The 25059-nt window shown below is 69.0% G+C and overlaps 2 protein-coding genes across 6 annotated transcripts in view; one reads left to right on the forward strand and one right to left on the reverse strand.

Annotated features, from left to right (window-relative positions):
* NT5DC2 (5'-nucleotidase domain containing 2) lies at window positions 1-12446 on the forward strand. Its single transcript, XM_084903134.1, has 14 exons — window positions 1-313; window positions 6993-7177; window positions 7304-7378; window positions 7630-7685; window positions 7835-7928; window positions 8094-8222; window positions 8321-8381; window positions 8483-8585; window positions 8699-8800; window positions 9933-10014; window positions 11543-11629; window positions 11712-11852; window positions 11942-12006; window positions 12087-12446. Exons 1-14 carry the CDS (start codon window positions 82-84, stop codon window positions 12346-12348), a joined length of 1674 nt encoding a protein of 557 aa, XP_084759260.1. The 5' UTR covers window positions 1-81; the 3' UTR covers window positions 12349-12446.
* STAB1 (stabilin 1) overlaps window positions 12380-25059 on the reverse strand; it is a 27378-nt gene continuing 14698 nt past the window's right edge. The window contains exons 26-69 of one of the 5 annotated variants that reach the window (XR_014796709.1): window positions 24329-24424; window positions 23648-23743; window positions 23486-23533; window positions 23189-23319; window positions 22911-23022; window positions 22417-22494; window positions 22231-22329; window positions 22017-22115; window positions 21794-21925; window positions 21544-21672; window positions 21320-21376; window positions 20852-20947; window positions 20231-20426; window positions 20041-20136; window positions 19906-19951; window positions 19733-19809; window positions 19402-19527; window positions 19144-19217; window positions 18926-19000; window positions 18549-18671; window positions 18200-18247; window positions 17931-18008; window positions 17702-17848; window positions 17193-17333; window positions 17039-17098; window positions 16552-16728; window positions 16383-16469; window positions 16124-16273; window positions 15974-16030; window positions 15709-15892; window positions 15235-15384; window positions 15035-15139; window positions 14777-14846; window positions 14502-14695; window positions 14272-14416; window positions 14059-14195; window positions 13807-13972; window positions 13614-13723; window positions 13411-13530; window positions 13179-13328; window positions 13003-13107; window positions 12772-12918; window positions 12593-12691; window positions 12380-12516 (exon numbers count right to left, since the gene is read on the reverse strand). Coding sequence is in view for 2 of the 5 variants with exons in the window: in XM_084903132.1 (XP_084759258.1) it covers window positions 12460-12516; window positions 12593-12691; window positions 12772-12918; window positions 13003-13107; window positions 13179-13328; window positions 13411-13530; window positions 13614-13723; window positions 13807-13972; window positions 14059-14195; window positions 14272-14416; window positions 14502-14695; window positions 14777-14884; window positions 15035-15139; window positions 15235-15384; window positions 15709-15892; window positions 15974-16030; window positions 16124-16273; window positions 16383-16469; window positions 16552-16728; window positions 17039-17098; window positions 17193-17333; window positions 17702-17848; window positions 17931-18008; window positions 18200-18247; window positions 18549-18671; window positions 18926-19000; window positions 19144-19217; window positions 19402-19527; window positions 19733-19809; window positions 19906-19951; window positions 20041-20136; window positions 20231-20426; window positions 20852-20947; window positions 21320-21376; window positions 21544-21672; window positions 21794-21925; window positions 22017-22115; window positions 22231-22329; window positions 22417-22494; window positions 22911-23022; window positions 23189-23319; window positions 23486-23533; window positions 23648-23743; window positions 24329-24424 (4908 nt within the window). In the remaining 3 variants the exon portion in view is untranslated. Of the gene's footprint in view, window positions 12517-12592; window positions 12692-12771; window positions 12919-13002; window positions 13108-13174; window positions 13329-13410; window positions 13531-13613; window positions 13724-13806; window positions 13973-14058; window positions 14196-14271; window positions 14417-14501; window positions 14696-14776; window positions 14885-15034; window positions 15140-15234; window positions 15385-15708; window positions 15893-15973; window positions 16031-16123; window positions 16274-16382; window positions 16470-16551; window positions 16729-17038; window positions 17099-17192; window positions 17334-17701; window positions 17849-17930; window positions 18009-18199; window positions 18248-18548; window positions 18672-18925; window positions 19001-19143; window positions 19218-19401; window positions 19528-19732; window positions 19810-19905; window positions 19952-20040; window positions 20137-20230; window positions 20427-20851; window positions 20948-21319; window positions 21377-21543; window positions 21673-21793; window positions 21926-22016; window positions 22116-22230; window positions 22330-22416; window positions 22495-22910; window positions 23023-23188; window positions 23320-23485; window positions 23534-23647; window positions 23744-24328; window positions 24425-25059 lie in introns of all 5 variants that reach the window. The other 4 variants (XR_014796710.1, XR_014796711.1, XM_084903133.1 and 1 more) reach the window with 4 other exon arrangements.

Here is a 25059-nt window from a genome sequence, read left to right on the forward strand (position 1 = left end):
CGGCCACCGTGGCGGGCGCGCAGTCGGGGGCGGCGGACCAGCCGACGGGCAGCGGGCTCCGCGGGCGGGCGCGCGGCGGGCATGGCGGGCGTGGGGCTGCGGGCGGCCGCTCGGCGCTGGCTGCCGTGCCCGGGCCACGGCTGGCCGCGGGCCACCTCGTCCTCGCCCTCCTGCTCCGGCTGCGGCCCCCCGGGCCCCAGCGCCCACTGCCCCGGCGCCCCGCGCCCCGCCCCCGCCCCGGCCCCCGCCGGCGGCTCGGAGCTGAGCGCGCACTTGTGGACCCGCTACCAGGACATGCGGAGGCTGGTGCACGGTGGGTGAGCCGGGGCGCCGGCGGGGGTCCGGAGGCTGCGGGCGCGCGGGGGGCACCGCCCCCAGCCGTCGGGGAGCCGCTCCTCTGGGGAGCGCTGCAGGGGGGCTCGCTGGAACCCAGAGGCCGGGGGATCGTCCGGGAAAGGCTCCGCGGGGTCGTGCCGGGAGCCGCCGGGGGCGCCCCGACGCCTGAAGCCCGAAGCGGACGAGCCGGAGGTTTGTTCGCCGGCTCCATCCGCAGGAGCGCTGGGCTCCCGGAGCGCCCACGGGTTGCGGGGCCCCGGCTCCCTACCCTCGGGGTCCCGCCTGCCCCGGAAGCGCCCCCAGCCCCTTGTTCTCCGAGGGGCCGCGGCTGGGAGGGAGCAGCGAGGACAAAGGCGGCCGCGGCGCTGCCGGAACTGGGGGGAGGGGGGGGCTGGCCGACCCTGTGTCCGTCCCTTAGACTCCCAGGGCCACCCCGAGATTCTGCCCTGGGGGTCCGGGAGGAGGGATGAGACCAGATGGCTCCAGTCCGGAAGGATGGCTGTGTCCTTGGCCGGAGTGCTCACTAGGTCTCCCGTGGCCTCCCCTCTCCCCGTGGCCTCCCCTCTCCCTGTGCCTCCCCTCTCCCCGTGGCCTCCCCTCTCCCCGTGGCCTCCCCTCTCCCCGTGCCTCCCCTCTCCCCGTGGGCTCCTCTCTCCCCGTGGCCTCCCCTCTCCCCGTGGGCTCCTCTCTCCCCGTGGCCTCCCCTCTCCCCGTGGCCTCCCTTCTCCCCTGGCCTTCCCTTTCCCTGTGGCTTCCCCTCTCCCCGTGGCCTCCCCTCTCCCTGTGCCTCCCCTCTCCCCGTGGCCTCCCCTCTCCCCGTGGGCTCCTCTCTCCCCGTGGCCTCCCCTCTCCCCGTGGCCTCCCCTCTCCCCGTGGCCTCCCCTCTCCCTGTGCCTCCCCTCTCCCCGTGGCCTCCCCTCTCCCCGTGGCCTCCCCTCTCCCCGTGGCCTCCCCTCTCCCCGTGGCCTCCCCTCTCCCCGTGGCCTCCCCTCTCCCCGTGGCCTCCCCTCTCCCCGTGGCCTCCCCTCTCCCCGTGGCCTCCCCTCTCCCTGTGCCTCCCCTCTCCCCGTGGCCTCCCCTCTCCCCGTGGCCTCCCCTCTCCCCGTGGCCTCCCCTCTCCCCGTGGCCTCCCCTCTCCCCGTGGCCTCCCCTCTCCCTGTGCCTCCCCTCTCCCTGTGCCTCCCCTCTCCCCGTGGCCTCCCCTCTCCCCGTGGCCTCCCCTCTCCCTGTGCCTCCCCTCTCCCCGTGGCCTCCCCTCTCCCCGTGGCCTCCCCTCTCCCCGTGGCCTCCCCTCTCCCCGTGGCCTCCCCTCTCCCCGTGGCCTCCTCTCCTGCAAAATGGGCTGAGGAGCCTGACGCCGCCTCGGAGGGGGCAGGCTGGGGCGGCCGGGGGAGGCCGGAGAGGTGAGAGCTGGTGTGTGTTCAGGGGTCCCCCGGGGCCCGGCCTCTGCAGCAGACAGATGTGGTTGGGTCTTGGCCCTATCGCTGTCCAGCTGGGTGGTGCCCGGTAAGCCTCACCCTCCCAGACCCCAGCGCGTTAGGTCAGCAGTTTCAACCAGGGCGCCGCAAGAATCTTTAAAACGTGCAATACCTCGGCATGTAGTCAGGGGCACTGACCTCTTTTCCCTGAGATTGTCAAATTAAACAGTGCCCACAGCCCTCCACGGTGGATTAGTCAAAATTATGCCTTTTTTTTTTTTTTCGGTCAATCGACAAAAAAAAAAACAACACAAAACACCTCATTTTTCGGTGTGCTGCAGAGTTTTAGTGATCCGTTTGTGTGCCATGAGCCGAAAAGGGGTGGGAGTCGCTGTCTTCGGGAGTAAAAGTCCTGGTGCTTCTGTCAGGCGCAGGGTTGTGGTGACTCAGAAAAGCCCCGGCCAAGCAGGGCAGGGGGCCTCCAGAGGTGCCCCGGGGGTGACAGGGCTTCTGTGTCTGATAAGACAGGGGCCCCGTCTGGAATATTCCAGCCAACTGACTGAGTGGGGGCTGCCCCGCTGACTGGAAACCTGGGAGGAGGGCTGGACTGGACTCACCTCTCCAGAACCTGGAGGCAGAGCGGTCACCACCGACCCCTGAGGAATGGTGGGCCTCTCTGGGCATGCCCTCCCCGGCTGGGGGCAGGGGCAGGCCTGGGATGTCATGTAAGGTTAAGACCTGCTGGAAGAGCAGCTTGAAAAGCCTACCTCGCAGGTGTGGGGGGCGGGATCTGGGGAGGGGTATTGGCTTTGTCTCTCGGGGCTCCCATGGATCTTGAGATGTTCACCCTGATGTGAAAGGGGCAAGGTCATTTGCGAATGCCAGGCTGAGTGCCAGGGTGAACCGGCCTTCCTGGCCCCTTCCAACTCCAGCCAGCCCAGCTCCCCTCTGCCTGGGCTTTCTAGGTCTTGGGCTAATGTCTTCGGGCAAACGTAGCCCAGTGCCAGGCCCCAGGCCAGCCCTGCCCCCTCCCACATCGGAGGGAGGCCAGGCTAGGTGCCCAGTGAGTAAGGCAAGTGGAATGGCTGGGTGCAAGTCTCTGCTTCGCTGTCTGCTGCGGGGAGTTTGGAGCATGACTTGGCCTCCCCGGTTCCTTCCTCTGGATGGCAGAGGAGTAAGGTGACCCCCTCGCCGGGAGGGAGTGAGGACTGAGCGAGTGGGGCTTCGGAGGCATCGGCGAGTGCACCCCGCCGCGCGGGGGAGGGTGCCCCACAGGTCATTGGGGAGCGGGGAGGGTTTGGCCTCGGAACTGGGGCAGGCTCTGGAGCTGGGGGCTGAGAGGAAAAGGGTGGGGTGAAGGCCGGGCAGCGAGACCAATGAACTTGGAAGCCAGTGTGGGTGAGGGGCCCAGCGGGCTCACTGGCCCTGCGCTCGGCCGCCCTGTGGAAGGGAGTGGGACCCTGTGGCCCCAGAGCTACGGTTTCTGTCAGTCCGGAGGTCGGGTCAGGAAGCCGGGCCCTGGGGCTGCTTCCTCATCCTGCCTCGCTCCTAGGAGAATTGTCCATCCTCCTAGGAGAATTGTCCATCGCTGGGAACATCCTCAAGGGGAGAGGCGAAAGCCTGGGCTTGGCCAAGCTCTGCCCACAAGGGGCTGTTCTGCCGAGCAGATCCCTCCCCTCTGGGGAGCTACTGGGCAGCGTTGGGGCCCAGGAACTCGGGCCGGCAAGGGGAAGGGCCAGGGTCCTGTTGACACCAGATGAGGGGCCTCAGCAGCAGCTCCCTAGGAGGCTGGAGGCAGCGGTCGCTCACGTGCCTCCAAGTGAGGACTGTTTTGTCTGCACCTAGAAATTATCTCCTAAGCAGCTGCCCTGTGCCAGGCCTGCGCTGGCCTGGGTCCACCAGAGGAACCAGCCACACCTGTTCCCCAAGGAGAGGGGCGGGGGTGGGGCCCGTGTTCAGGAGGAGCCTCCAGCCTGGGAGCTCATCCGCAAGTGTCTGCCTCTGAGCACAGGCAGCTGCAAGGCCGAGGGCTTCTGCTTTGGGAACATGACTGCCTGCGGCTGAAGCCGGAATTCCTAGAGGCGGGGTGTTTGCTTGGACTTCAGCCACAGGCTAGAGGTCCCGGAAAGGAGCCCCTGCAAGGTCCTGTGCACCTTGTCCTGCCTGCTCCTTGCCCCCTGCAGCCCCTGCTCCCTGCCCCCTGCAGCTCCTGCTCCCTGCCCCCTGCAGCCCCTGCTCCCTGCCCCCTGCAGCCCCTGCTCCCTGCAGCCCCTGCTCCCAGCCCCCTGCAGCCCCTGCTCCCTGCCTCCTACAGCCCCTGCTCCCTTCCCCCTGCAGCCCCTGCTCCCTCCCCCTTGCAGCCCCTGCTCCCTGCCCCTGCTCCCTGCCCCCTGCAGCCCCTGCTCCCTGCCCCCTGCAGCCCCTGCTCCCTGCTCCCTGCAGCCCCTGCTCCCTCCCCCTGCAGCCCCTGCTCCCTGCCCCCTGCAGCCCCTGCTCCCTGCCTCCTGCAGCCCCTGCTCCCTTCCCCCCTGCAGCCCCTGCTCCCTCCCCCTGCAGCCCCTGCTCCCTTCCCCCTGCAGCCCCTGCTCCCTCCCCCCTGCAGCCCCTGCTCCCTTCCCCCTGCAGCCCCTGCTCCCTTCCCCCCTGGAGCCCCTGCTCCCTTCCCCCCTGCAGCCCCTGCTCCCTTCCCCCCTGCAGCCCCTGCTCCCTTCCCCCCTGCAGCCCCTGCTCCCTTCCCCCCTGCAGCTCCTGCTCCCTTCCCCCCTGCAGCCCCTGCTCCCTCCCCCTGCAGCCCCTGCTCCCTGCCCCCTGCAGCCCCTGCCCCCTGCAGCCCCTGCTCCCTTCCCCCTGCAGCCCCTGCTCCCTGCCCCCTGCAGCCCCTGCTCCCTGCCCCCTGCAGCCCCTGCTCCCTGCCCCCTGCAGCCCCTGCTCCCTTCCCCCTGCAGCCCCTGCTCCCTTCTCCCTGCAGCCCCTGCTCCTTCCCCCTGCAGCCCCTGCTCCCTCCCCCTGCAGCCCCTGCTCCCTCCCCTGCAGCCCCTGCTCCCTTCCCCCTGCAGCCCCTGCTCCCTCCCCCTTGCAGCCCCTGCTCCCTCCCCCTGCAGCCCCTGCTCCCTTCCCCCTGCAGCCCCTGCTCCCTTCCCCCTGCAGCCCCTGCTCCCTTCCCCCCTGCAGCCCCTGCTCCCTTCCCCCCTGCAGCCCCTGCTCCCTTCCCCCCTGCAGCTCCTGCTCCCTTCCCCCCTGCAGCCCCTGCTCCCTCCCCCTGCAGCCCCTGCTCCCTGCCCCCTGCAGCCCCTGCCCCCTGCAGCCCCTGCTCCCTTCCCCCTGCAGCCCCTGCTCCCTGCCCCCTGCAGCCCCTGCTCCCTGCCCCCTGCAGCCCCTGCTCCCTGCCCCCTGCAGCCCCTGCTCCCTTCCCCCTGCAGCCCCTGCTCCCTTCTCCCTGCAGCCCCTGCTCCTTCCCCCTGCAGCCCCTGCTCCCTCCCCCTGCAGCCCCTGCTCCCTCCCCTGCAGCCCCTGCTCCCTTCCCCCTGCAGCCCCTGCTTTCTCCCCCTGCAGCCCCTGCTCCCTCCCCCTGCAGCCCCTGCTCCCTCCCCTGCAGCCCCTGCTCCCTCCCCCTGCAGCCCCTGCTCCCTTCCCCCTGCAGCCCCTGCTCCCTTCCCCCTGCAGCCCCTGCTCCCTTCCCCCCTGCAGCCCCTGCTCCCTTCCCCCCTGGAGCCCCTGCTCCCTTCCCCCCTGCAGCCCCTGCTCCCTTCCCCCCTGCAGCCCCTGCTCCCTTCCCCCCTGCAGCCCCTGCTCCCTTCCCCCCTGCAGCTCCTGCTCCCTTCCCCCCTGCAGCCCCTGCTCCCTCCCCCTGCAGCCCCTGCTCCCTGCCCCCTGCAGCCCCTGCCCCCTGCAGCCCCTGCTCCCTTCCCCCTGCAGCCCCTGCTCCCTGCCCCCTGCAGCCCCTGCTCCCTGCCCCCTGCAGCCCCTGCTCCCTGCCCCCTGCAGCCCCTGCTCCCTTCCCCCTGCAGCCCCTGCTCCCTTCTCCCTGCAGCCCCTGCTCCTTCCCCCTGCAGCCCCTGCTCCCTCCCCCTGCAGCCCCTGCTCCCTCCCCTGCAGCCCCTGCTCCCTTCCCCCTGCAGCCCCTGCTTTCTCCCCCTGCAGCCCCTGCTCCCTCCCCCTGCAGCCCCTGCTCCCTCCCCCTGCAGCCCCTGCTCCCTCCCCCTTGCAGCCCCTGCTCCCTCCCCCTGCAGCCCCTGCTCCCGCCCCCTGCAGCCCCTGCTCCCTGAGTGCCATAGGGACATCCAGGACGAGGAGGCGCATTGACCGTTCAGTCCTGCTTTGCCACAGGTGCAGAGTGGCAGTGCTGCACAGAGCATTTCATACAGGAGTAGGCTGGCACAATTTTTTTAGTATCTCTATTGGTACAGCTTTTATTTCCCCTTTCGGAGACAAGCAAACTGAGGCCCAAAAGTGAGGTGACTTCCCTGAAGTCACAGCCATGAGGAGGAGGGCTTGGTCTGATCTGACTTCAAAACCCATGCCTTTCCCCACCCACCTCCCTGACTGTACAGAAAAGGAAACTAAGGCAGACGAGCCTGGGACCCTGAGCTCACTCTGCGCAGCGCCCCATCCAGCCCGCCTGGAGCAGCCAGGGGCTTGGAGCAGTTGTGGCTGCATCCTCCGAGGGAGCAGCCTGGGTAACGGCCCAGGTCCCGACATCACACGTCCTGCCTGTCGTAATTAGCAATGTTCCCTGGCTGGAGGCAGCAAATGTCATTATGTGGGCTAGCAGGCCACCGAAATCCTATTAGCGGGGCCTTGATTCAAAGGTTGGCAGGTGCTCAGAGCTGGGGACACGAGTGGCAGGCGGGCTACCCTGTACCTCCCGCTGCGATAATGTTCCCAAGCCCCGATCCCAGCTTCGGGCAAGGTGGAGGGGTTGGCACGAAGCCCCGTGTCCGGTGGGGCTTCTGGGAGCCTGGAGGAGGCACAGGCGGGGTGCACGTGGTGGGCAGCAGGCGATGGTGTAACCCAGGGCCGCACGGCAGTCCAGCCATTGGCAGCCCTGCCGGACCCCAGCACGTGACCCTGGGCAGTGACCTCTCTGAGCCTCTGCGTTTGACCACCTGCAGCCCTGGGCCTAGAGCATCCATCCTGGGTGTCTTGGGAGACGCCCAGGGCTGGGCACCTGGAAAGTGCTCAGTGGCCATTTGTCGCTTGCGTGGTCGTCATCCTCACCCTTGCACCTCCTTCCTCTAGACCTCCTGCCCCCCGAGGTCTGCAGCCTCCTCAACCCAGCGGCCATCTACGCCAACAACGAGATCAGCCTGCACGATGTCGAGGTCTACGGCTTCGACTACGACTACACGTTGGCCCAGTACGCAGACGCCCTGCACCCGGAGATCTTCAGTGCCGCCCGGGACATCCTGATCGAGCACTACAAGGTGAGGCTGGCCAGGCAGGGCCCGGGCCCCGGAGCGCAGGGCGCTGCATTGATCCTCCGGGGCAGCTGCCCAGCCGGCGCTGTGGCCGTGCCCCCGGCTCAGGCCTGGCCCACTTTCCCCCAACAGTACCCAGAGGGCATCCGGAAGTATGACTACAACCCCAGCTTTGCCATCCGTGGCCTCCACTACGACATTCAGAAGGTGAGTGGCTAGACCCCTGACCCCCCCCCCCCCCCGGCCCCTCCTTCCTGGCTGTGTGTCGGCCGCTTTCTTGGTTCCCCTTCCCCTGTGGAGGGAGCTCGGCTGCCACCCCGGGGCCTCACTCATAACGTTCTCTTCTTGGTCCCCTTGATGCCATCCGATTGGGGCTTCGGCGCACGGGGTGGGAAAGGCTGGCTCGTGGCCGGTGGCCGACTCCTTCCTCACCCCCGTCCCCTCCCCTGCCGCCCCAGAGCCTTCTGATGAAGATCGACGCCTACCATTATGTGCAGCTGGGAACGGCCTACAGGTCAGTGCTGCCTCCGCCCGGACCCGCCGGAGGCGCCCGCTCCAGTCCACACTGTCCTTCCTCTTCCCACTGTTCCCGCCCTACCCTCTGCCCGGGCTCAGGACCACGTGGGACTGATGTCTCTGTGCCGCCCCCCCCCCCCCCCCCAGGGGCCTGCAGCCTGTGTCCGATGAGGAGGTGATCGAGCTGTACGGGGGCACCCAGCACATCCCGCTGTACCAGATGAGCGACTTCTACGGCAAGGTGCCCGCTCCGCCGCTGCCCGGGCCGCCCGCGCAGTGATCCCAATGTGGGCGCTGGCTCCCTAGGAGGCCGTGCCCGGCCCCCAGGCTGCACCCCTCTACCGGCGTCCCCTGGTCTCCAGAGCTGGGGCTGGCGGGGCTAAAGCAGGGCCCCCTTCCCCCTCAGGGTCCCGCCATCAAGCAGTTCATGGACATCTTCTCGCTGCCCGAGATGGCGCTGCTCTCCTGTGTGGTGGACCACTTCTTGGGCCACGGCCTGGAGTTCGACCAGGCGCACCTCTACAAGGACGTGACGGTGAGGGAGCCGGGATGGCAGGGTGGGTGGAGTGCAGACACACCAGGGCAGGCCCTCCTGGTCACCACTGCCCCTCACTGTCCCTCCGCTGCCCCCAGGATGCCATCCGAGATGTGCACGTGAAGGGCCTCATGTACCAGTGGATCGAGCGGGACATGGGTAAGGTGGACGGTGGTTGCGGCGGCCTGCCTGGGCCGGTGCGGGGCCGGCTCTCACAGATGCATCTCCCCCCGACCTCCCCCCCCCCCCCCCCCCCCCAGAGAAGTACATCCTGAAGGGGGATGAGACGTACGCCGTCCTGAGCCGCCTGGTGGACCACGGGAAGCAGCTGTTCCTCATCACCAACAGCCCCTTCAGCTTCGTGTGAGTCCCGCCCCACCGTGGGGGCGTGGGGGGGGGTGGGAGGGTCCGGGTGCGAGCGGCCTGGCCCCAGCCTCCCTCGGACCACACGGCCCACCGGCGCCCTCTCCTCCCAGGGACAAGGGCATGCGGCACATGGTGGGTCCCGACTGGCGCCAGCTGTTTGACGTGGTCATCGTCCAGGCGGACAAGCCCAGCTTCTTCACCGACCCGCGCAAGTACGGGCCGGCAGGGGCGGCGGGCCAGGGGCCGGGACTAGCTCTCGCTCACTGCCGTGTGCTCGGGGCGAGGGTGCTCACTGCCGTGTGCTCGGGGAGAGGTGCCGTGTGCTCGGGGAGAGGTGCCGTGTGCTCGGGGAGAGGTGCCGTGTGCTCGGGGAGAGGTGCCGTGTGCTCGGGGAGAGGTGCCGTGTGCTCGGGGAGAGGTGCCGTGTGCTCGGGGCGAGGGTGCTCACTGCCGTGTGCTCGGGGCGAGGGTGCTCACTGCCGTGTGCTCGGGGCGAGGGTGCTCACTGCCGTGTGCTCGGGGCGAGGGTGCTCACTGCCGTGTGCTCTGGTTGAGGTGCCGTGTGCTCGGGGAGAGGTGCCGTGTGCTCGGGGAGAGGTGCCGTGTGCTCGGGGAGAGGTGCCGTGTGCTCTGGTTGAGGTGCCGTGTGCTCGGGGAGAGGTGCCGTGTGCTCGGGGTGAGGTGCCGTGTGCTCGGGGAGAGGTGCCGTGTGCTCGGGGAGAGGTGCCGTGTGCTCGGGGAGAGGTGCCGTGTGCTCGGGGTGAGGTGCCCTGTGCTCGGGGAGAGGTGCCGTGTGCTCTGGTTGAGGTGCCATGTGCTCGGGGTGAGGGTGCTCACTGCCGTGTGCTCTGGTTGAGGTGCCGTGTGCTCGGGGTGAGGTGCCGTGTGCTCGGGGTGAGGTGCCGTGTGCTCGGGGAGAGGTGCCGTGTGCTCGGGGAGAGGTGCCGTGTGCTCGGGGAGAGGTGCCGCGTGCTCGGGGAGAGGTGCCGCGTGCTCGGGGAGAGGTGCCGTGTGCTCGGGGTGAGGGTGCTCACTGCCGTGTGCTCGGGGAGAGGTGCCGTGTGCTCGGGGTGAGGTGCCGTGTGCTCGGGGAGAGGTGCCGTGTGCTCGGGGTGAGGGTGCTCACTGCCGTGTGCTCGGGGAGAGGTGCCGTGTGCTCGGGGTGAGGGTGCTCACTGCCGTGTGCTCGGGGAGAGGTGCCGTGTGCTCGGGGAGAGGTGCCGTGTGCTCGGGGTGAGGTGCCCTCTTGCTGGCACATGAGCAGGTGGGCCTTTGCTGAGTGGAAGGATACCCAGTTCATGGTCTTGCCACAGACTAAGTCACGCCCTTTACCCCCGACCCTAGGCCTTTCCGGAAACTTGATGAGAAGGGTTCGCTCCAGTGGGACCGCATCTCCAGCCTGGAAAAGGGCAAGATCTATCGGCAGGTGCGGGCCGTCTGGTTGGGAGGAGCACCTGGTGAGGGGGAGGCACACAAGGCTAACCTGAGCCCCGGGGCAGGGGCTCTCCGGGCACAGGCCGGGGCAGGGTCGAGCTTGGCCTGTGGGCAGGTTGCCTGCGTTTGGAAGCTAACTCCACTCCTGGTTGGAGGGCGCCTTGCCCCCCTCACCTGGAAAAGAGGCATCGCACGCAGGGTGCTAGGTCTTGGCCTGGCCAGGCACTCACTAAGTCTCCCGCAAATGGCGCTGCTATTACCCGGGGCTGGTGCCTGGGTGGAGCCTGGAGCCGCTCCTGGGCCTCCAGGACAGCTGTCGCCAACCTGTCCACCTGCTCTGGGAGCCCTCCCTGCCGCTGCCTGGGAAGAGAAGAAGGCGCTGGGAGGGGCTTGCAGGGCGGCTCTGAGCTGGAGCTGATTAGGCATTTGGCCCCGGATGGAATGCGAAGTCCTGGCTGAGCTGGTGAGCGGGCTCTAGGGGGTTGGAACTCGAGAAGCTGGGCCAGGGGAAGCCTCCCATCACCCAGGGTGGAGGCCTGGCCTGCGGGCAGTGCTCCCGCCCCGCCCGCTGCTCTGCCGCCCCCCCTGCTGCCCCCCAAGTCCTCCTGGCCCCCCGGGCAGACTTCCCCTTGCTCTGAGGGTCACACAGCTGGGTGAGGCGCATGCGACTGTTCCTTATGCCTGATGTTCAGACGTGTGTGTCGGATCCTGCATGGTTCTTTCCTTTCTGTGCTCTCCCCCCTCCCCCCTCCCTTTCCTGTTGCCCAGGCTCCTTCCTGACTCAGCATCTGCGCCTCCAGATTCTCTCTCTTGGCTCATTCAGGGCACGTCCCCTCTGCCCATCACACCTCCCTCTCCTGCAGGTCCCTGAACCTCAGCCTCTCCACTTGAGCTCCTGTCAACAGTGAAGTCTTTCACAACCACCTGTGCTTTCAGCTCCCTGGGCCTCCTGCTTTTTGCTGAGTAACAGTTCTCACGTGGGCTGGGGGCTCTCGCCCTGTGGCTGCTGCACTTCCTGCTCTGGGCCCCTGGCTCTCCCCGGGGAGAAGCTTCCTCTGTTGTGCTGGAGCCTGGCTGAGTGTTTTCATCTTTCCTCTGTTTCGGGGCAGATGGCCTCCGTGAGGTCTGCCGGGTCCCGCTGGGCTCAGGCCAGGCAGCCCAGACCCTCAGGGCCATGCGGTCACGGCTGCAGTTTATTTCCCACCGAGTGGCCTCGGTCCCTCGCCCGGGGTCGGGGGGAGGCTTTGGGGAGGAGCCTGGAGGCACACGGGCACCATGCCTGGCCTCCAGGAGCCCTTCCTGCAGCAGCGACCCCCTGCCTGTGAGGCGGAGGTACAAGAGCCAGAGCCCAGAGGACACAGCAGGCCGCGGGAAAGGGCAGCCAGCATCCGGCCGAAAGGCCTCGCTGTCTCTGAGACTGGGCGACGCGGGGGGGGGGGGGGGGGGACCAGGCGTGCTTCTGGCAGCGTGGGAATCCCTGGGGTGCACTGGGCTCAGCCGTGTCCCCCTCCCGCCCCCAGGGAAACCTGTTCGACTTCCTGCGTCTGACCGAATGGCGCGGCCCTCGTGTGCTCTACTTCGGAGACCACCTCTACAGTGACCTGGCGGTGAGGGGGGCGAGCCCGGGCCCCTGGGCCAGTGGGGTGCCCCCGGCCGGTGCTGAGCCGTGTCCCCTGCCCCGCCCCCCAGGACCTCATGCTGCGGCACGGCTGGCGCACGGGGGCCATCATCCCCGAGCTGGAGCGCGAGATCCGCATCATCAACACGGAGCAGTACATGCACTCGCTGACGTGGCAGCAGGCGCTCACGGGGCTGCTGGAGCGCATGCAGGTGTGTGTGGGGGGGGGGGGCGGGGGGTGGCCAGGTTTCCCGGGGCCGCCACCCGGGCGCACCCCTCCAGCGCTCCCTGTCTCCCCCAGACCTACCAGGACGCCGAGTCCCGGCAGGTGCTGGCCTCCTGGGTGAAGGAGCGGCAGGAGCTGAGGTGAGCGGGGCGGGCGCGAGGGAGCCCTCGGCCCCGTCCGGCCCGCGCGGCCTCCTGGAGCACGCCCTCTCCCCCCGCAGGTGCGTCACCAAGGCCCTGTTCAACGCTCAGTTCGGGAGCATCTTCCGCACCTTCCACAACCCCACCTACTTCTCCCGGCGCCTCGTGCGCTTCTCCGACCTGTACATGGCCTCGCTCAGCTGCCTGCTCAACTACCGCGTGGACTTCACCTTCTACCCGCGCCGCACGCCCCTGCAGCACGAGGCGCCCCTCTGGATGGACCAGCTCTGCACCGGCTGCATGAAGACGCCTTTCCTCAGCGACATGGCCCACATCCGCTGAGGGCGCCTTTATTGTCCGGGCCGGCCCCGCCCGCCCGCCCAGCCGCCCAGGCCCGGCGGCATCCGTCCCCGTGGGCAATAAAGTGGTCTCTCCCGCTGCGCCTGGGCCGCCTCACTTGACTGCGAGAATCATCCGGGTGTCGGGGATGTCCTCCTCCAGGGGCGAGTCCTGCAGGGAGGACCGAGTGGGGCTGGGCTGGGACCGGGCCCCGGGCCTCCCTCCCCGTCCCACCCCCCACACTCACATCAAAGGGGTCGCACACGGCATCGCTGCTGCCGAAGACCGGGTTGGAGATGGTCCCTTCCTGCCACGGGGAGAAGTCGTCATCGGCGTCGTCTTCTGCCTGAGAAGAGGTGAGTGGTGAGGGGCCTAGAGCAAGATCCATGGCCCCGACCCCAGCCCCAGCCCCAGCCCCGCCCCTACCTGGAAGATGGAGAAGCCAAAGCCGGCGGCCTTGCCTCGGGCGCGGAGGTAGACGGCTCCAGCCACCAGGCCCAGCAGTGTTCCGGCGGCTACCACAGCCCCCACGCCTGCTGCCACAGGTCGGGCCTCGGGTGCCACCACCGCCCCCTGCACACAAGGGGAACATGAAGGACGTGGCCAGGCGGTCTCCGCCCCCGCAGCTCTGTCTGCCCCCCGCCCCCATCGACTCACGGGCTGTGGGGGTGTCAGGAGGGGGCTGGCCAGAGTGTGGATGATGCCGTTGAAGGCCATGATGTCCCACACGATGACGCGGCTAACCACAACAGTCCTTGGGGCCTGGAAGGAGAGCAGGGTCGGGTCCGGTGGGTGAGGGAGGGTCAGGGGGGCGGGGCAACGGCCAGACTTACCACAGGGGCCCGAGAGCTGTTGTCCGTGCCCGCACCGCTGATGACAAGCCTAAGGCCCGAGCGGGAGAGGAGCAGGGCGCCCTGGCTGGCGTTGGCGCTCAGGAAGGTAGCATTGGAGGCATGCAGCTCCAGGTCTGGGCCGCTCAGTGTCTGTGGGCAAAGCCAAGGCCGCTCACCCTGCTTGCTGGCCTGAGCCAGCCAGAGGGAGCAGGCCACACCCCCCGCTAGTTACCATGTTGTCCACAAATCCTTCATTGACCGGCACGAAGAGTGTCTTGTAGGTGAGCTCATCGTCCAGGAAATCCAGGAAGTCGAGGCCTCGAGCAGTGGCGTTAGCGTAGTCCAGCAGCATCTGGGAGGTGGGGAGACGGCGTTTGTGAGCAGGCTCCCTCCCCAGGGGCCCCAGCCACGCTGACCCCCCGGGCCTCTGCACACCCTGTAGAAGGTGGAGAAGTTGGCGGTGGCGGCTAGAACATCAAGCAGCTTCCCGTTGCACATGCTGGTCCCATCGCCCACAAAGCCGTGGCGGCACCGGCAGGCCACGTCTGTGGGAAAGGGGGTCTCGGTGGGTGGGTGGGTCAGTGGGCGGGGCGGGGCGGGGCAGTGAGGCGCGGTGGGGTGGCGGCACCTCGCATCCGGTAGCAGTAGGCGTCCCAGCGCTCTGACAGGTTCTTCCTGGTGCCCATGCTGACCACGCCCACCTGGCCGGCACCGCAGTCTGCCTCCGGGAACACGACGGGGTGGGCGGCCGAGCCGTTGGCCAGCCAGCCCACGAGGCAGCGGTGGAAGCCCAGCTGTAGAGGTGGGGGTGGGTGGGGAGGGATGTTGAGACTCAAGGGGCTCCCACGGGCTGGGCTCCATGCTCCTGGGCCCCACGCACCTGCTGGGCAGCCGAGAGCTGAGGGAGAGAAGCGAGGGCGGCTCCCTGGGCCGCGCACGCTGCCTCGGCCTCGGAGAAGGTCAGGCCGTAAGAGCCGCCGCCGGGGGCCTGCAGGTGGAAGACACCAGCCCGCTTCTCTGCAGGGGGGAGGGGTGCGGTCAGCGGGGGCCCTGAGGGGAGACGCGGGCACAGGGAGCAGGTGGGGACGCGCACCCTGGAAGTGCAGGTCCGTGCACACGGCTTCCGCGTGGCAGGGGCGGGGCCGGCCCAGGCAGCGGTCCACAGGCGGCTCGGGCTCCTCCACACACTGCAGCCCGTCGCCCACGTAGCCGGCGTGGCACACGCAGCGCCGCGTGTTCTGGGCAGGAGAGCAGACGGGAGCCCTTTAGGGCCGGGAACCCGCCGGGACCTCCCCCCGGCTGCGGCTCCCTGCGCGCGCTCACCGGGCCGGTGCTCAGGCAGTCCGCGTGCTCGCTGCAGCCCCCTCGGCGGCCGTCCTCGCAGGCGTCGCGGGCCCGGCAGCTCCAGCCATCGCCCTCGTAGTCCGGCAGGCAGGCGCAGGTGACCGCCGTCCCCACCTGGCTGCAGTTGGCGTGCTCGCTGCAGCCGCCACGCCCGTCCTGGCACAGGTCCGCCGCTGGGGCCAGGGAGAGAGGGATGGGGCCGGGGACGGGAGGGGGCCGGGCCTCCCGCCTCCTGGCCCCTCCCGCCGGCTCACCTGTGCACGTGCGGCCGTCCCCCTCGTAGCCCAGGCCGCACTCGCAGCTGTTGCCCGCGCGGCACGCCGCCTGGGGTGCACAGGGCGGGACACACACCGGCTGCAGCTCTGTCCCCGGGGCCCACCCACACGTCAAGGTTAGCAGCTGCCTCCTGGATGCCCCCAGCGCCCCCGCCCGCCCCCAGCGCCCCCGCCTGAGTGTGCAGGTGGGGCACGCACTGGCGTGCGCAGGGTGGGCACAGGCACAGGGTCACTCACCCAGCTGCACGTCACAGAGCGGCCCGGTCCAGCCCTCGTCACAGAAGCAGGAGCCAGAGCCCCCGAGGCCCTCATCGCAGTGGCCATGAGCGGTACAGAGACAGGCTGCAGAGAGGGGCAAGCAGGAGGATGGAGTTGGCACGTGGGCCAAGAGAGTCGGGGCGGGGCAGGACGGGGCGGGGCGGGGCAGGGCAGCCCACCTTGGCAGTTGGGCCCAAAGGCCCCTGGGGCGCAGAGCTCACAGGCCGTCCCAGCAAACCCCGAGTGGCACCTGCACTGCCCGCTGCCGCTCATGCCGTCCATGCACACGCCATGGTCACTACAGGGGTGGCTGGCACCCCCAGGGCAAGCTAGGGGAGAAGTGAAGTGAGGTCAGGGACTCTCCTCAGGGCTGTCCGTCCCTGTCCCCCACAGGCACCCCCGGCCCAGGCACACCGTCCATCCTCCACCCAGTGGCAGCCGGGCTCTTCCAGATGCAGCCACCCAAGTCCCATGTGCTGAGGACACTCCGGGGTCCTTTCCCATCTACGCACCCCTCCCACCTCAGCGCACCCTCTCCTAGTAAAATCCACTCGCCACCCCAGCCCCTGAGCGCCCCAACGCCTCCCAGAGAGAGCGGCGGGTCTGCCCGTGGCAGCAGAGCCGGTCGGCGGTGTCTGCGCCTCGGTGCTCACCGCGGCACTCGCTGCCGTAGTGGCCGGAGCAGCAGCTGGGCTTCCAGGTGGTGGTGACGCAGGTGCGGTGGCAGCCCCTGGCCAGGCTCTGGGGCTGGCCCCAGAGGTTGCGCAGCGCGAAGGAGCGCAGGGCAGGGGTTGTCCAGATCTTGGAGAAGTAGCGCAGGCAGGCCTTGGGGTTTCCCTGAGCCAAGAGGAGTCAAACAGCCTGAACTTGGAGGACCTGGGCCCTGCCCGAACCCTCACTCAGCTCCCAGCCCCTCACCTGCTCCTGGGAACCCTCAGGACACGGCGGTTCCTGCCCGCAGACGCTGCAAATCTTCTAGAAGGAATGGAGGCCAACACGGCAAGGTCAGACGGGTGAACGGTAGAGGTGGGCGTGGGCCCTCGCCCGTCGGCCTCTGGCCTTCCTTACCAGCCACAGTGGCTGCGTCTCAAAGCGGTCACAGCGGGCCCCAAGGCCAGGGGGTTCCAGCAGCTGGTCAATGCCGTAGGCCAGGCCCCCTTCAAAGGGCAGGTGCCGCTGCACAATCCGGGCGCCATCCTCACCCACCACGAGCTCGCCCTGCAGGCGGAGGGGGGGGGTACGTGGGGGTCACAGGTGCACAGCAGCCCGGCCCCAATTCCAGGGCCCCTGCCTCCTTCCCTCCCTCCAGCCGCCTCCCCAGACTCACCGGCCGAGCCGGGCTGCAGGAGAAGGAGATGGGGTTCCCGTGCAGGGTGCGGAGGGGGCCCAGGTTGGGCAGGTCGGACGCCACGGCCTGAGCAGACGAGGTGGTGACTGGAGCTGGGCGGGCAGGCTGGGGGGCAGACAGCGGGGGCCGGGGCCGGGGGTGCGCCCACCTCTATGTTCCGGATCACGTGGCCCCGGAGGATGGCGGCCAGCTTGTCGCGGTGGTCCTCGTGGTACAGCCAGGCCTGGCGGTCGGGCGGCAGGGCCCGCAGCGCAGCGTCCGTGGGCCACAGCATCGTGAAGGGCCTATGGGACGCATCCCGAAGGAGGGGCAGGAGACCAGCCACCTGGCGGGGAGGGCGGGGTGTGCGGTCACGGCCGGTCAGACGGGCGGGTGGAGGCAGGGGGCTGGGCCACAGAGGCCCAGGCAGCCTTCCCACCAGCCACCCTCCTCTGTGGCCATCCCAGGCAGGGATGGGAACGTACAAGGGATAAGCTTGCACACACTCTGACTACCGCCAGCGCGTCCTTGTGCTCACACGGGGAAGCCCGCCCACACCAACATGGCCTGAACACACAGACGTGCTCTCACACAGGGCACAGGTCTGCACACGGGTGGGCGTGCACACACCAACAGGCTCGCCCCCGGGGGCATACCGTCACAAGGCTGCTGAAGATCTTGTAGCCGAAGCTGTCCGCAGCGGCGGTCACATTTCTCTGGGGAGAAGCGCAGTGAGCTGTGCGCTCGGGCGGGGCGGGAGGAGGGCTCTCCAGCCCCCAGCCGCCTGCCCTCCAGTCACACCGGCCGTACCCGCAGGGCCGGGGCGGCCTCCGGCTCCCAGTGCAGCACGTCCGGCGGCAGCAGGACTTGGTCGATGAAGTGCAGGATGCCGTTCAGCGCCTGGTGGTCGCTGCTCACCACGCGTGCGAAGTCATTGATGTATATGCTGCCCTAGGGGCGAGGCCGGGGCTGAATGAAGGCGATTGGTGGCTCAAGAGCTGTGGGTGGGGCCTGAGGCAGGGACCAAGCCTTGGTTGGGCAGATCTTGAAGCAGGTGGGCGGGGTCAAAACAGAAGGCGGCCTCACCTCTCAGGGAAACGTCAGGGGTCACAGGCGAGATGGGGAGCGGGGACCCACACAGGCCCCAGAACAGGCCCGTGGTGGTGGGCAGGGTCCAGAGGGAACGCTGGGCCCGCCCCAGCCCAGGGAAGTGAGAGGGCCTTGAACGTACGGGGATGGGCCCAGGCTCGCAGGGGCGGGCGCTCAAAGGCAGGGGGTCCTGGGTCTGCGTCCGCCCCTGTCCGGTGGGCCCGGCTCACCTCCCTCTCGCTGAAGCGAAGCGGGTGCCCCGAGAGCGTGGTGACGTAGCCCTCCTCCAGCAGATCCGGGCTCCGCAGCGGCCGGCAGCCCACCACGTGGTAGCGGAACACCAGCTGGCGATGGGCTGCGATCCGGGCCAGGGCATCCTGGAGGAGGGTAAAGAGGGGCCCTGGCTGCCGCCTTTGCCCACACATTCCCACCCCTCGGCTTCGCGCCCGGAGCGGGTACCTGCGACAGGTTGGTCATGAGGTCTGCGTGCGGCACGAAGACCGTGAAAGGCCCGTTGCCCTTGAGCTCGGTGTATTTCTGGGGGAAGAGGGGAGAGAGCCGGAGTGGGAGAGGGGCAGCCGAGGACCCTCCTGGAAGGACTGGGATTCTGAGAGACCCGACCAGCCCACCCCCTGAGCTGATGAGGTCACCAAGGCCCGGACAGGCGGGGCCTGCAGGTCAGGGCGCCCAGGCAGGCAGGCAGGCAGGCGGAGGCAGCGGCTACTCACCAGGAGGTGGAGGCTGAAGAAAGAGGCCTGCCTGTCCCGGAAGAGTTCCTGCGGGGGGAGCAGGGGGAGCAGGGGAGGTGAGGACCCGCTCAGATTCGGGACGGCCCCCACGTAGGGCCGGGCGCCTGTCCCAGCACCCGCAGCCCAAGGTCTGGCCAGGACAGAGGTGAGGACAGGAGAGCCAGGGGGTCTGAGCGAGGGGCAGGACTGGTTTCACGGACCCCAGGCCCAGCGGAGTCAGGAGTCAGGCTCAGGGTCACGGTCGGGGCCAGGACCGGGATCAAACGGTGGGTCAGACCCGAGCGGACGCAGCCCAGGCGGGGCAGGGGCCCGGCGGGGGCGGCGTTACCAGGCTGAGGCGGCCGCGGCAGGTGAGGCCGTCGCCCACCGTGTGGGCCGGGTCGCAGGTGCACGTCCTCCGGCCGTCTCCCGTGCTCTTGCACACGGCGTAGGAGCTGCAGCCTCCGTTATTCTGAGGCAGGGACAGGGGAGAGGCGTCGGGCTCCCAGGGCTGCTCTGCCCCGACCGTCCCTGGGACAGGAGCCGGGAAGATGCCCGTCCAACACCCCCGACCCCCCCAAAGCCGTTTCCTACTGGTCAGCCAGTTCTGAGCCTGTGGGAGGTGGCTCGCCCTTCAGAGACCCTGAGAACCCAGCGGGGGACGAGGAGGGCTGGTTCCTGCCTGGCCTCCTCCCCCCTGAGACGGGGAGGCGCTTGGGGCCTGACCTGGGAGCAGGGGTCCAGGAGGTCACAGGTCCGGACGCCGTCCCCGCTGTAACCCTCGCGGCAGATGCAGGAGACCTGTCCCAAATCCTGATTCGGGGGGGCTGCTGGGACCCAAGAGCGGGCCATCCCGCTGGGCAGGAGTACCTCCCTCCCCGGCCCCGGTCAGCCCCCACCCATGCGGGAATGGCACAGCCCGGGCCCGCCCCTGCCGCGCTGACCTGCTGGGGACCCGTGGGGATGCATTCTGCGTGCACGTGGCAGCCCCCATGGCGGATGAGACAGCTGTTCGCTTCTGGGGGAAGAGGCACTGGGATGAGGGGGGCCTCAGGTGGCCCCTGCATGCATCCATTCATCCGCTGCTCTCAGCAGCCCCAGGACCCACGCCCTGTGTGCCCCCCAGCCCCTCCGAGTCTGACTCAGATCGCGGAGACCAGACCCTGGTCCCACAGACCCCAGGTCGGGGATCCCAGCCTCACCCTGGCACAGCTCCCCATCGCCCGTGTAGCCCTCCTGGCAGGTGCATGTCCGCTGCCCGGGCGCCACCTTGGTGCAGTTGGCGTGAGGGGAGCAGCCCCCGTGGCCGTGAGCACAGGGGTCCACCTCTGGGGAGATGATGCCGCGGGCTGTGAGGAACGGGCGAGGGGATGGGGTGGGGACGGGGGAGGGCACGGGCGAAAGGGAAGGTCAGAGGGAGGCTAAGCCCCCAGTGGGACGGGAGAGACTGGATCTAGAAGGAGTGGAGAGGGCTCTGCGGGGAAAGCCACCCCACAATTTCCGGGGGGACTCGGGGCGTCCGTGTGGCTGGACCTGAGCAGTGGGTGCCGTTGCCCGAGTAGCCGGCGGCACAGACGCAGGCAGGGGCCGCCGCCGAGTCCTGCACGCAGCTGGGAGGGTGACACAGTCAGCCGATGCCCGCCCAGCCCCTGCCCTGCTCCCAGCCCCCCACCCACGGCCCACCTGCTCCGGCCGAGCTCACTCACTTGGCATTAGGGTCACACTCCGTTGGGCAGTGAGCGCCAGAGATTTCTGGGGAGGAGAAGGATGAGATGATTCTGGTCATTCCGACCCGGAAACTGCCCCCCGGGGTCCCCCGCCTCCCCCGAGGGGCCACTCACTCTGGTCGCAGCGCTGGCCCTGCCAGCCCACGTTACAGACACAGCTCCCGTCCCCGCGCAGCCCCTCCTGGCACAGCCCGTGGGCGCAGGCACACACTGGGGCAGACAGAGGAGGGCGGATTACCCGCTGCTCCGTCCCGCCCTGCGGTCTCTCCGTGGCCCTGTCCGCGGCCCGCCCGCCCGGCCTCACCTCCGGTGCAGTTGGGCCCGTAGCGGCCCAGCTCGCACATCTCACAGGCCGTCCCGTGGAAGCCCTCGTGGCAGCGGCACTCCCCGCTGCCCAGAAGCCGGTCCTGGCACTGCCCGCGGCCCGAGCACACCCCGCCCAGGCCGCCCGGGCACGGCTCGCACAGGGAGCCGAAGAAGCCCGGGCAGCAGTCGGGCACCTGCAGGGAGGGGGCAGGGAGAGGCCGCACAGGCCGGGACAGACGTCAAGGAGAAGCGAAGTGCTGGGGAGGGCATCCCGGGCCCACAAAGCCACAGAGCAGAGCGAGCTGGACGCAGGGAGAGGGAGACCAGCGGCAGCCCCCCTGGCAGGGCCGTGCCAGTCCCAGCTGCTGCCCCTGGGGCTTGGCTGACGGTGTTCACTCCGGGCCTCTGTCCCCCTCCCCGCCCCCCTCGCTGGGGGCATGGCCACAGGAACAAACACGGCCCCTCTGGCCTCAGACCGGTCTCCCCCTTTTCCTGGGCCCAGGCTTCACTGGCCTTGCCTAGTCCCAGCCCTGCTCTGCCCTTGGAGTCTAATCTGGGCTCTCCCCTGGGCCCCACTTCATTCTGGTCACAGACACGGGTGTGAGGGTTCAGGGCAAACCTGGATCCTCTTGGCACACGTGTAAGAGCAGCCCCGGGAGTAGGAAGATCCGGAGCCGGACCCGGACCGGTAGACGCAGCTCTTCCTGGGAGTGTCCTGCAAACGGGGGCAGGCAGGAGGGCTGGGCAGGCGGCTCGGGCAGTGGGCTGTGCCCGGGGGGGCAGGCAGGAGGGCTCGGCAGGCGGCTGGGGCAGTGGGCTGTGCCCGGGGGGGGGGGGGCAGGCAGAGGGACCCCGGGTATCGGTGGGTAAGGCAGGAGCAGGAGAGCAGCAGGGGCAGCTAGAGGAGACACAGAGGCCTGCGGAGAAGAGGCGGGCAGGATCCAGGCCTGGGCACAGGTCTGAGTGAGGCCTGCTCTGGGCAGACCTGGGCCCTCCCAGGGCCCCACCCCTGGGTGGGCAGAGGTTGGGGGGTTGGGGGCAGCGAGAGCAGGCAGAGCGGGGACGGGACGCGCCAGGCCAGCCTCACCTCCAGCTGGAAGCCCTGAGTGCAGCGGAACTTCCGGGAGCAGTTTACACATTTCTCCTGTGGGAGGGCGGGGGCTGCAGAGCGTCAGGGGGTCCCTGGGAGGAGGCCCCAAACCCGTCTTCCTTCCTCCCGACAGGCTGACGGCTCTCCTATCCCCGACCAAAGGCCCCGCCCGCCGGCCCGCACCTCTGGCTCCGATCGGCGCTGCCCTGCCCGCCGCTCACCCTCAGGGCCTCAGCGTGGCTGTGCAGGCAGCGGCTGGAGTCCACCGTCAGGACGCCCGCCAGGCCGAAGAGCGAGCGGCCGGGAGCCTCCAGCACCGGGCCCTCCAGCGGCACGTGGTTCACCTCGGGCTGGAAGGGGGCGGGAGGCTCAGCCCGGCCAGCCCCCCTCACCTCCACGAATGGGGGCTCCCAGATGGAGGAGCTCCCGAGAGAAGGGGCCTGGTGGCCAGGTCTCCTTGTCCCCACACACCTGGCCGCTGTGGTTGTAGAAGACGAGCCAGTGAGCGGGGCCCAGGAGGGAGTTGCGGTGTCCCCCCCTCCGCAGGGCTTCCGAGGACAGCGCCTCCCCCAGGACCACGTGGTGCCGCACCGTGTCTGCATCCTGAGGAAGGAGGAGCTCAGGGCGACCCAGGGCCCAGGCCGTGCCCCTTTGCCTCCCCTTCCCACCCCCACCTCCGTCCCAGTGGCCTCACCAGCCTGCTGCCGTTGCCCTGGGCCTCCAGAGAGTGGTTTGTGGGCACGAAGATGGTGTAGGCGGTGGCAGCCTCAATCTGCGGCACCAGACTGTGGTGCTAGGGATGGGGTCAGGGTCAGGGTCAGGGAATGGCATCATGGCATCATCGCCCTCAGTCCTGACCCCAGGGGCCGGCACCCCTGGCCGTGACCTCCCTCTCCTCTCGCCCTCACCTGCAGCAGCTCCCGGAAGAGGCGGAAGGCGGGCACCGAGTCCAGCTGCTGCAGCAGGCCGGGCCCCGCCGGCACGTCCTTCCTGGGAGGCAGCAGGACCTGAGACAGACAGAGCACGGGGCCGGTCAGCGTGGCACTGCCTCTCGGCCTGCCCGGGCGGCCCCAGCACACCCCCCTCCCCCATACCTGGCTGAGGACATGCAGGACCCCGTTGGTGGCAAGGAGGTCAGCCACGTCCACGCTGGCATTCTGCACCCAGACTCTCTGGAAAGCAGCGGGCAGAGCTCAGCCACAGCGGACACAGGCAGACACGCAAGAGTGGGTGCAGCACCAACAGAGAGGCTGCTGGGCACACAGGCACCCACGGGTGGCCCTCAGCCTGGCCCAGGCCCCCTCAGACTCAGGAGTAACCAGATGGGCACACGGACCCTCAGCAGGGCCCATACAAATAGGAGGGGTGGTGTGTACACCAAGACGGACAGACAACCCTGACGGGGCAGTCCCCGCTGGGCCAAACACTGCCCAGCCCAGCACCACTGTCCGAGCCTCCCCTGGGCAGGGCGAGGGGACCCTAATCTCACCCCCGGGGGTCCCTGGCCCAGGAAGCCTGCAGTCACTCAAGTTCCCTCCCATGCCCCGCACAGCCCCCCCCACCCACCCGCCCAGAGTCCACCACGTACCCCGCTGATGTTGCGAATCTCCCAGCGTGTGGTGGGGCTCAGGGTGGCCACCTCCTGCCCGCCCAGGCGGGCCAGCGCCTCCTCAGAGAGGGCCCCCTGGAGGAAGTGGGCCCTGAGGGGAGAGTTGGGGGGGCCATGGAACAGAGCGGTGTACCCTGCAGAGCCTCTGGGACTGGGCTCTCCCCGGGGTGGACACATGCCAGGCAGAGAACCTCAGGAGGGGCTGGGTCTCACACAGAAGCCCCCTCCCCGCCTGGGGCCCGGCCCTGGCTGCCCACCTGACCAGCTGTGGCAACATCCTCGGCTGCAGCCAGAACGCCTGGTCCTCAGGGCTCAGCCCGCGGAGGGCAGCCTCCGAGGGCACCAGGGCTGTGACTCGGCTGTCGGCAGGAAGCGTGACGCCGGCTCTCTGTGCGTGCCGTGTGCAGAGGGACGAGAGCCGGGTGAAGGCGGCCCCCACCCTGAGATCGCCTGCTCCCCGGCCCCCCTGCCCCCCACTATGGAGATGGTTTGTGGCACCATGTCCAGGAGGCCTCCTGGATTTGAGCCCAACCCAGCACTCCGCCCTATCCTACCTTGATCCACTGGTAGAAGACAGAGAAGTGGGCATGTGCCTCCAACTCCTAGGGGACGGAAGGAGCTGAGGCCGTGGGCTTAGGGACAACCCCAGCCTCCCCCCTGCCCAGGGGGCTTAGCACGGCCCCTTCCCACCTCCCCCGGCACAGGGAGCCACTCACCCGGAAGACGTCTCCGTAGCAGCTGAAGCCATCACCCCCATAGCCAGGGGGGCATGTGCAGACCCGCTGGCCTCCCCCCACTGCCTTGCAGGTGGCCTGGGGTGAGGGTGGGGGTGGGAGAGAAACACGGCCCTCCGTTTAGCACCCATATGGCAAGCTGGGCAGCACCCATCCTCCATCTCTCTGTCCACCCTTGTCACCCATCCTCCTGCCATCTGCCCCTCCAACCACCTGTCCCCTCCCGCGCCCGGTGCATTGCTCCTGGTGTGCCTGGCCAGCTCAGATCACCCTCCCCTCAGGACACAGGAGCCATGGAAGCCCAGGCCCGGGGAGGCCCAGGAGGCCCGTGCCCTCAGGGAAGGAGCTCGCTGGCCAATGGTGGGGCTCCGGGAAGCTTCCGGAATACCTCGGAGCGAGCGAGATAGGGGACAGGGAGGGGAGACTCCATGGGGCGGGGCGGGGGGGGGGAGGCAGTGGGGTTCAGGGCAGAGAGCAGGGTAGCAAAGGCTGGGCCGAAATAAAGAGTGAAAGCTCTATCATGTGGGCAAGAGGGTGACACCGTTTGGATTTGGGGTTTAGGAAGATGTTGGTTTTGACCAGACAGGGGACGCCCAGAGAGCTGCAGCCGAGGCCCACCCGAAGGACACATACCCACCCCCCGCAGGCCCCACGCCTTCTCACCAGGTCATGGCAGCCGCCGTTGCCTGCCCGGCAGGGGTCGATAGGGCTGCACGAGTAGCCGTCCCCGGCAAACCCCAGCTTGCAGGTGCACCGGCTCTGGAGAGGGGAGCAGAGGGCCGCACCTCACCAGGAGCACCCCCTTAGCTCCTCTAGGGGGCCCGGAGCTTCTCCCAGCCCCGCCTGGGGGAGCTGTGCTCCAGGCGGGGAGACTGAGGCCTGGAGGGGAGACTGGCTCTCGGATGGGTCCGGAGTGATGGCGTCGGCAGGGAGGTAACCGCGGGGAGCCTGGCCTCTGCCTGAACTCTGACGCCCCCGGTGGAGTCCGGAGCTCAGTGCTCACGCCCATCTGAGCTCTCGCTGCGAAGGCCTCTGGGCTGGTGGCTCAGGCCCCGGGGGGCGGGAGGGCAGGGGTCCAGGGGTCCCTCACAGGCCTGGGCCACGAAGAGGCTGATCCTGAGGCAGCCAGGCCTGGCCTCCCCGTTGGCGGATTAGAAACTCTTAAACGCCGGTTCGTCCTCGAGCGTATCAGCCCGGACGCCTCACGTGGAAGCTCCTGCTCTGAGACACTGTGACGAGTCTGAGATTGCCATGCCCACGAGGGCAAAGATCTGGGGGTGTCACGTCCATCAAATGCCTACGTCTAGAACGGGAACTGGCATGGAACAGGCGCTGGTAACGCGTGGGAAACCGATGAGGGAATGATGGGCAGACTGCCAGTGCCCAGTTAGAGC

The sequence above is a fragment of the Pipistrellus hanaki genome (assembly GCF_964339955.1).
Source record: "Pipistrellus hanaki genome assembly, chromosome: 13".
NCBI classification, from domain to species: Eukaryota; Metazoa; Chordata; class Mammalia; order Chiroptera; family Vespertilionidae; genus Pipistrellus; species Pipistrellus hanaki.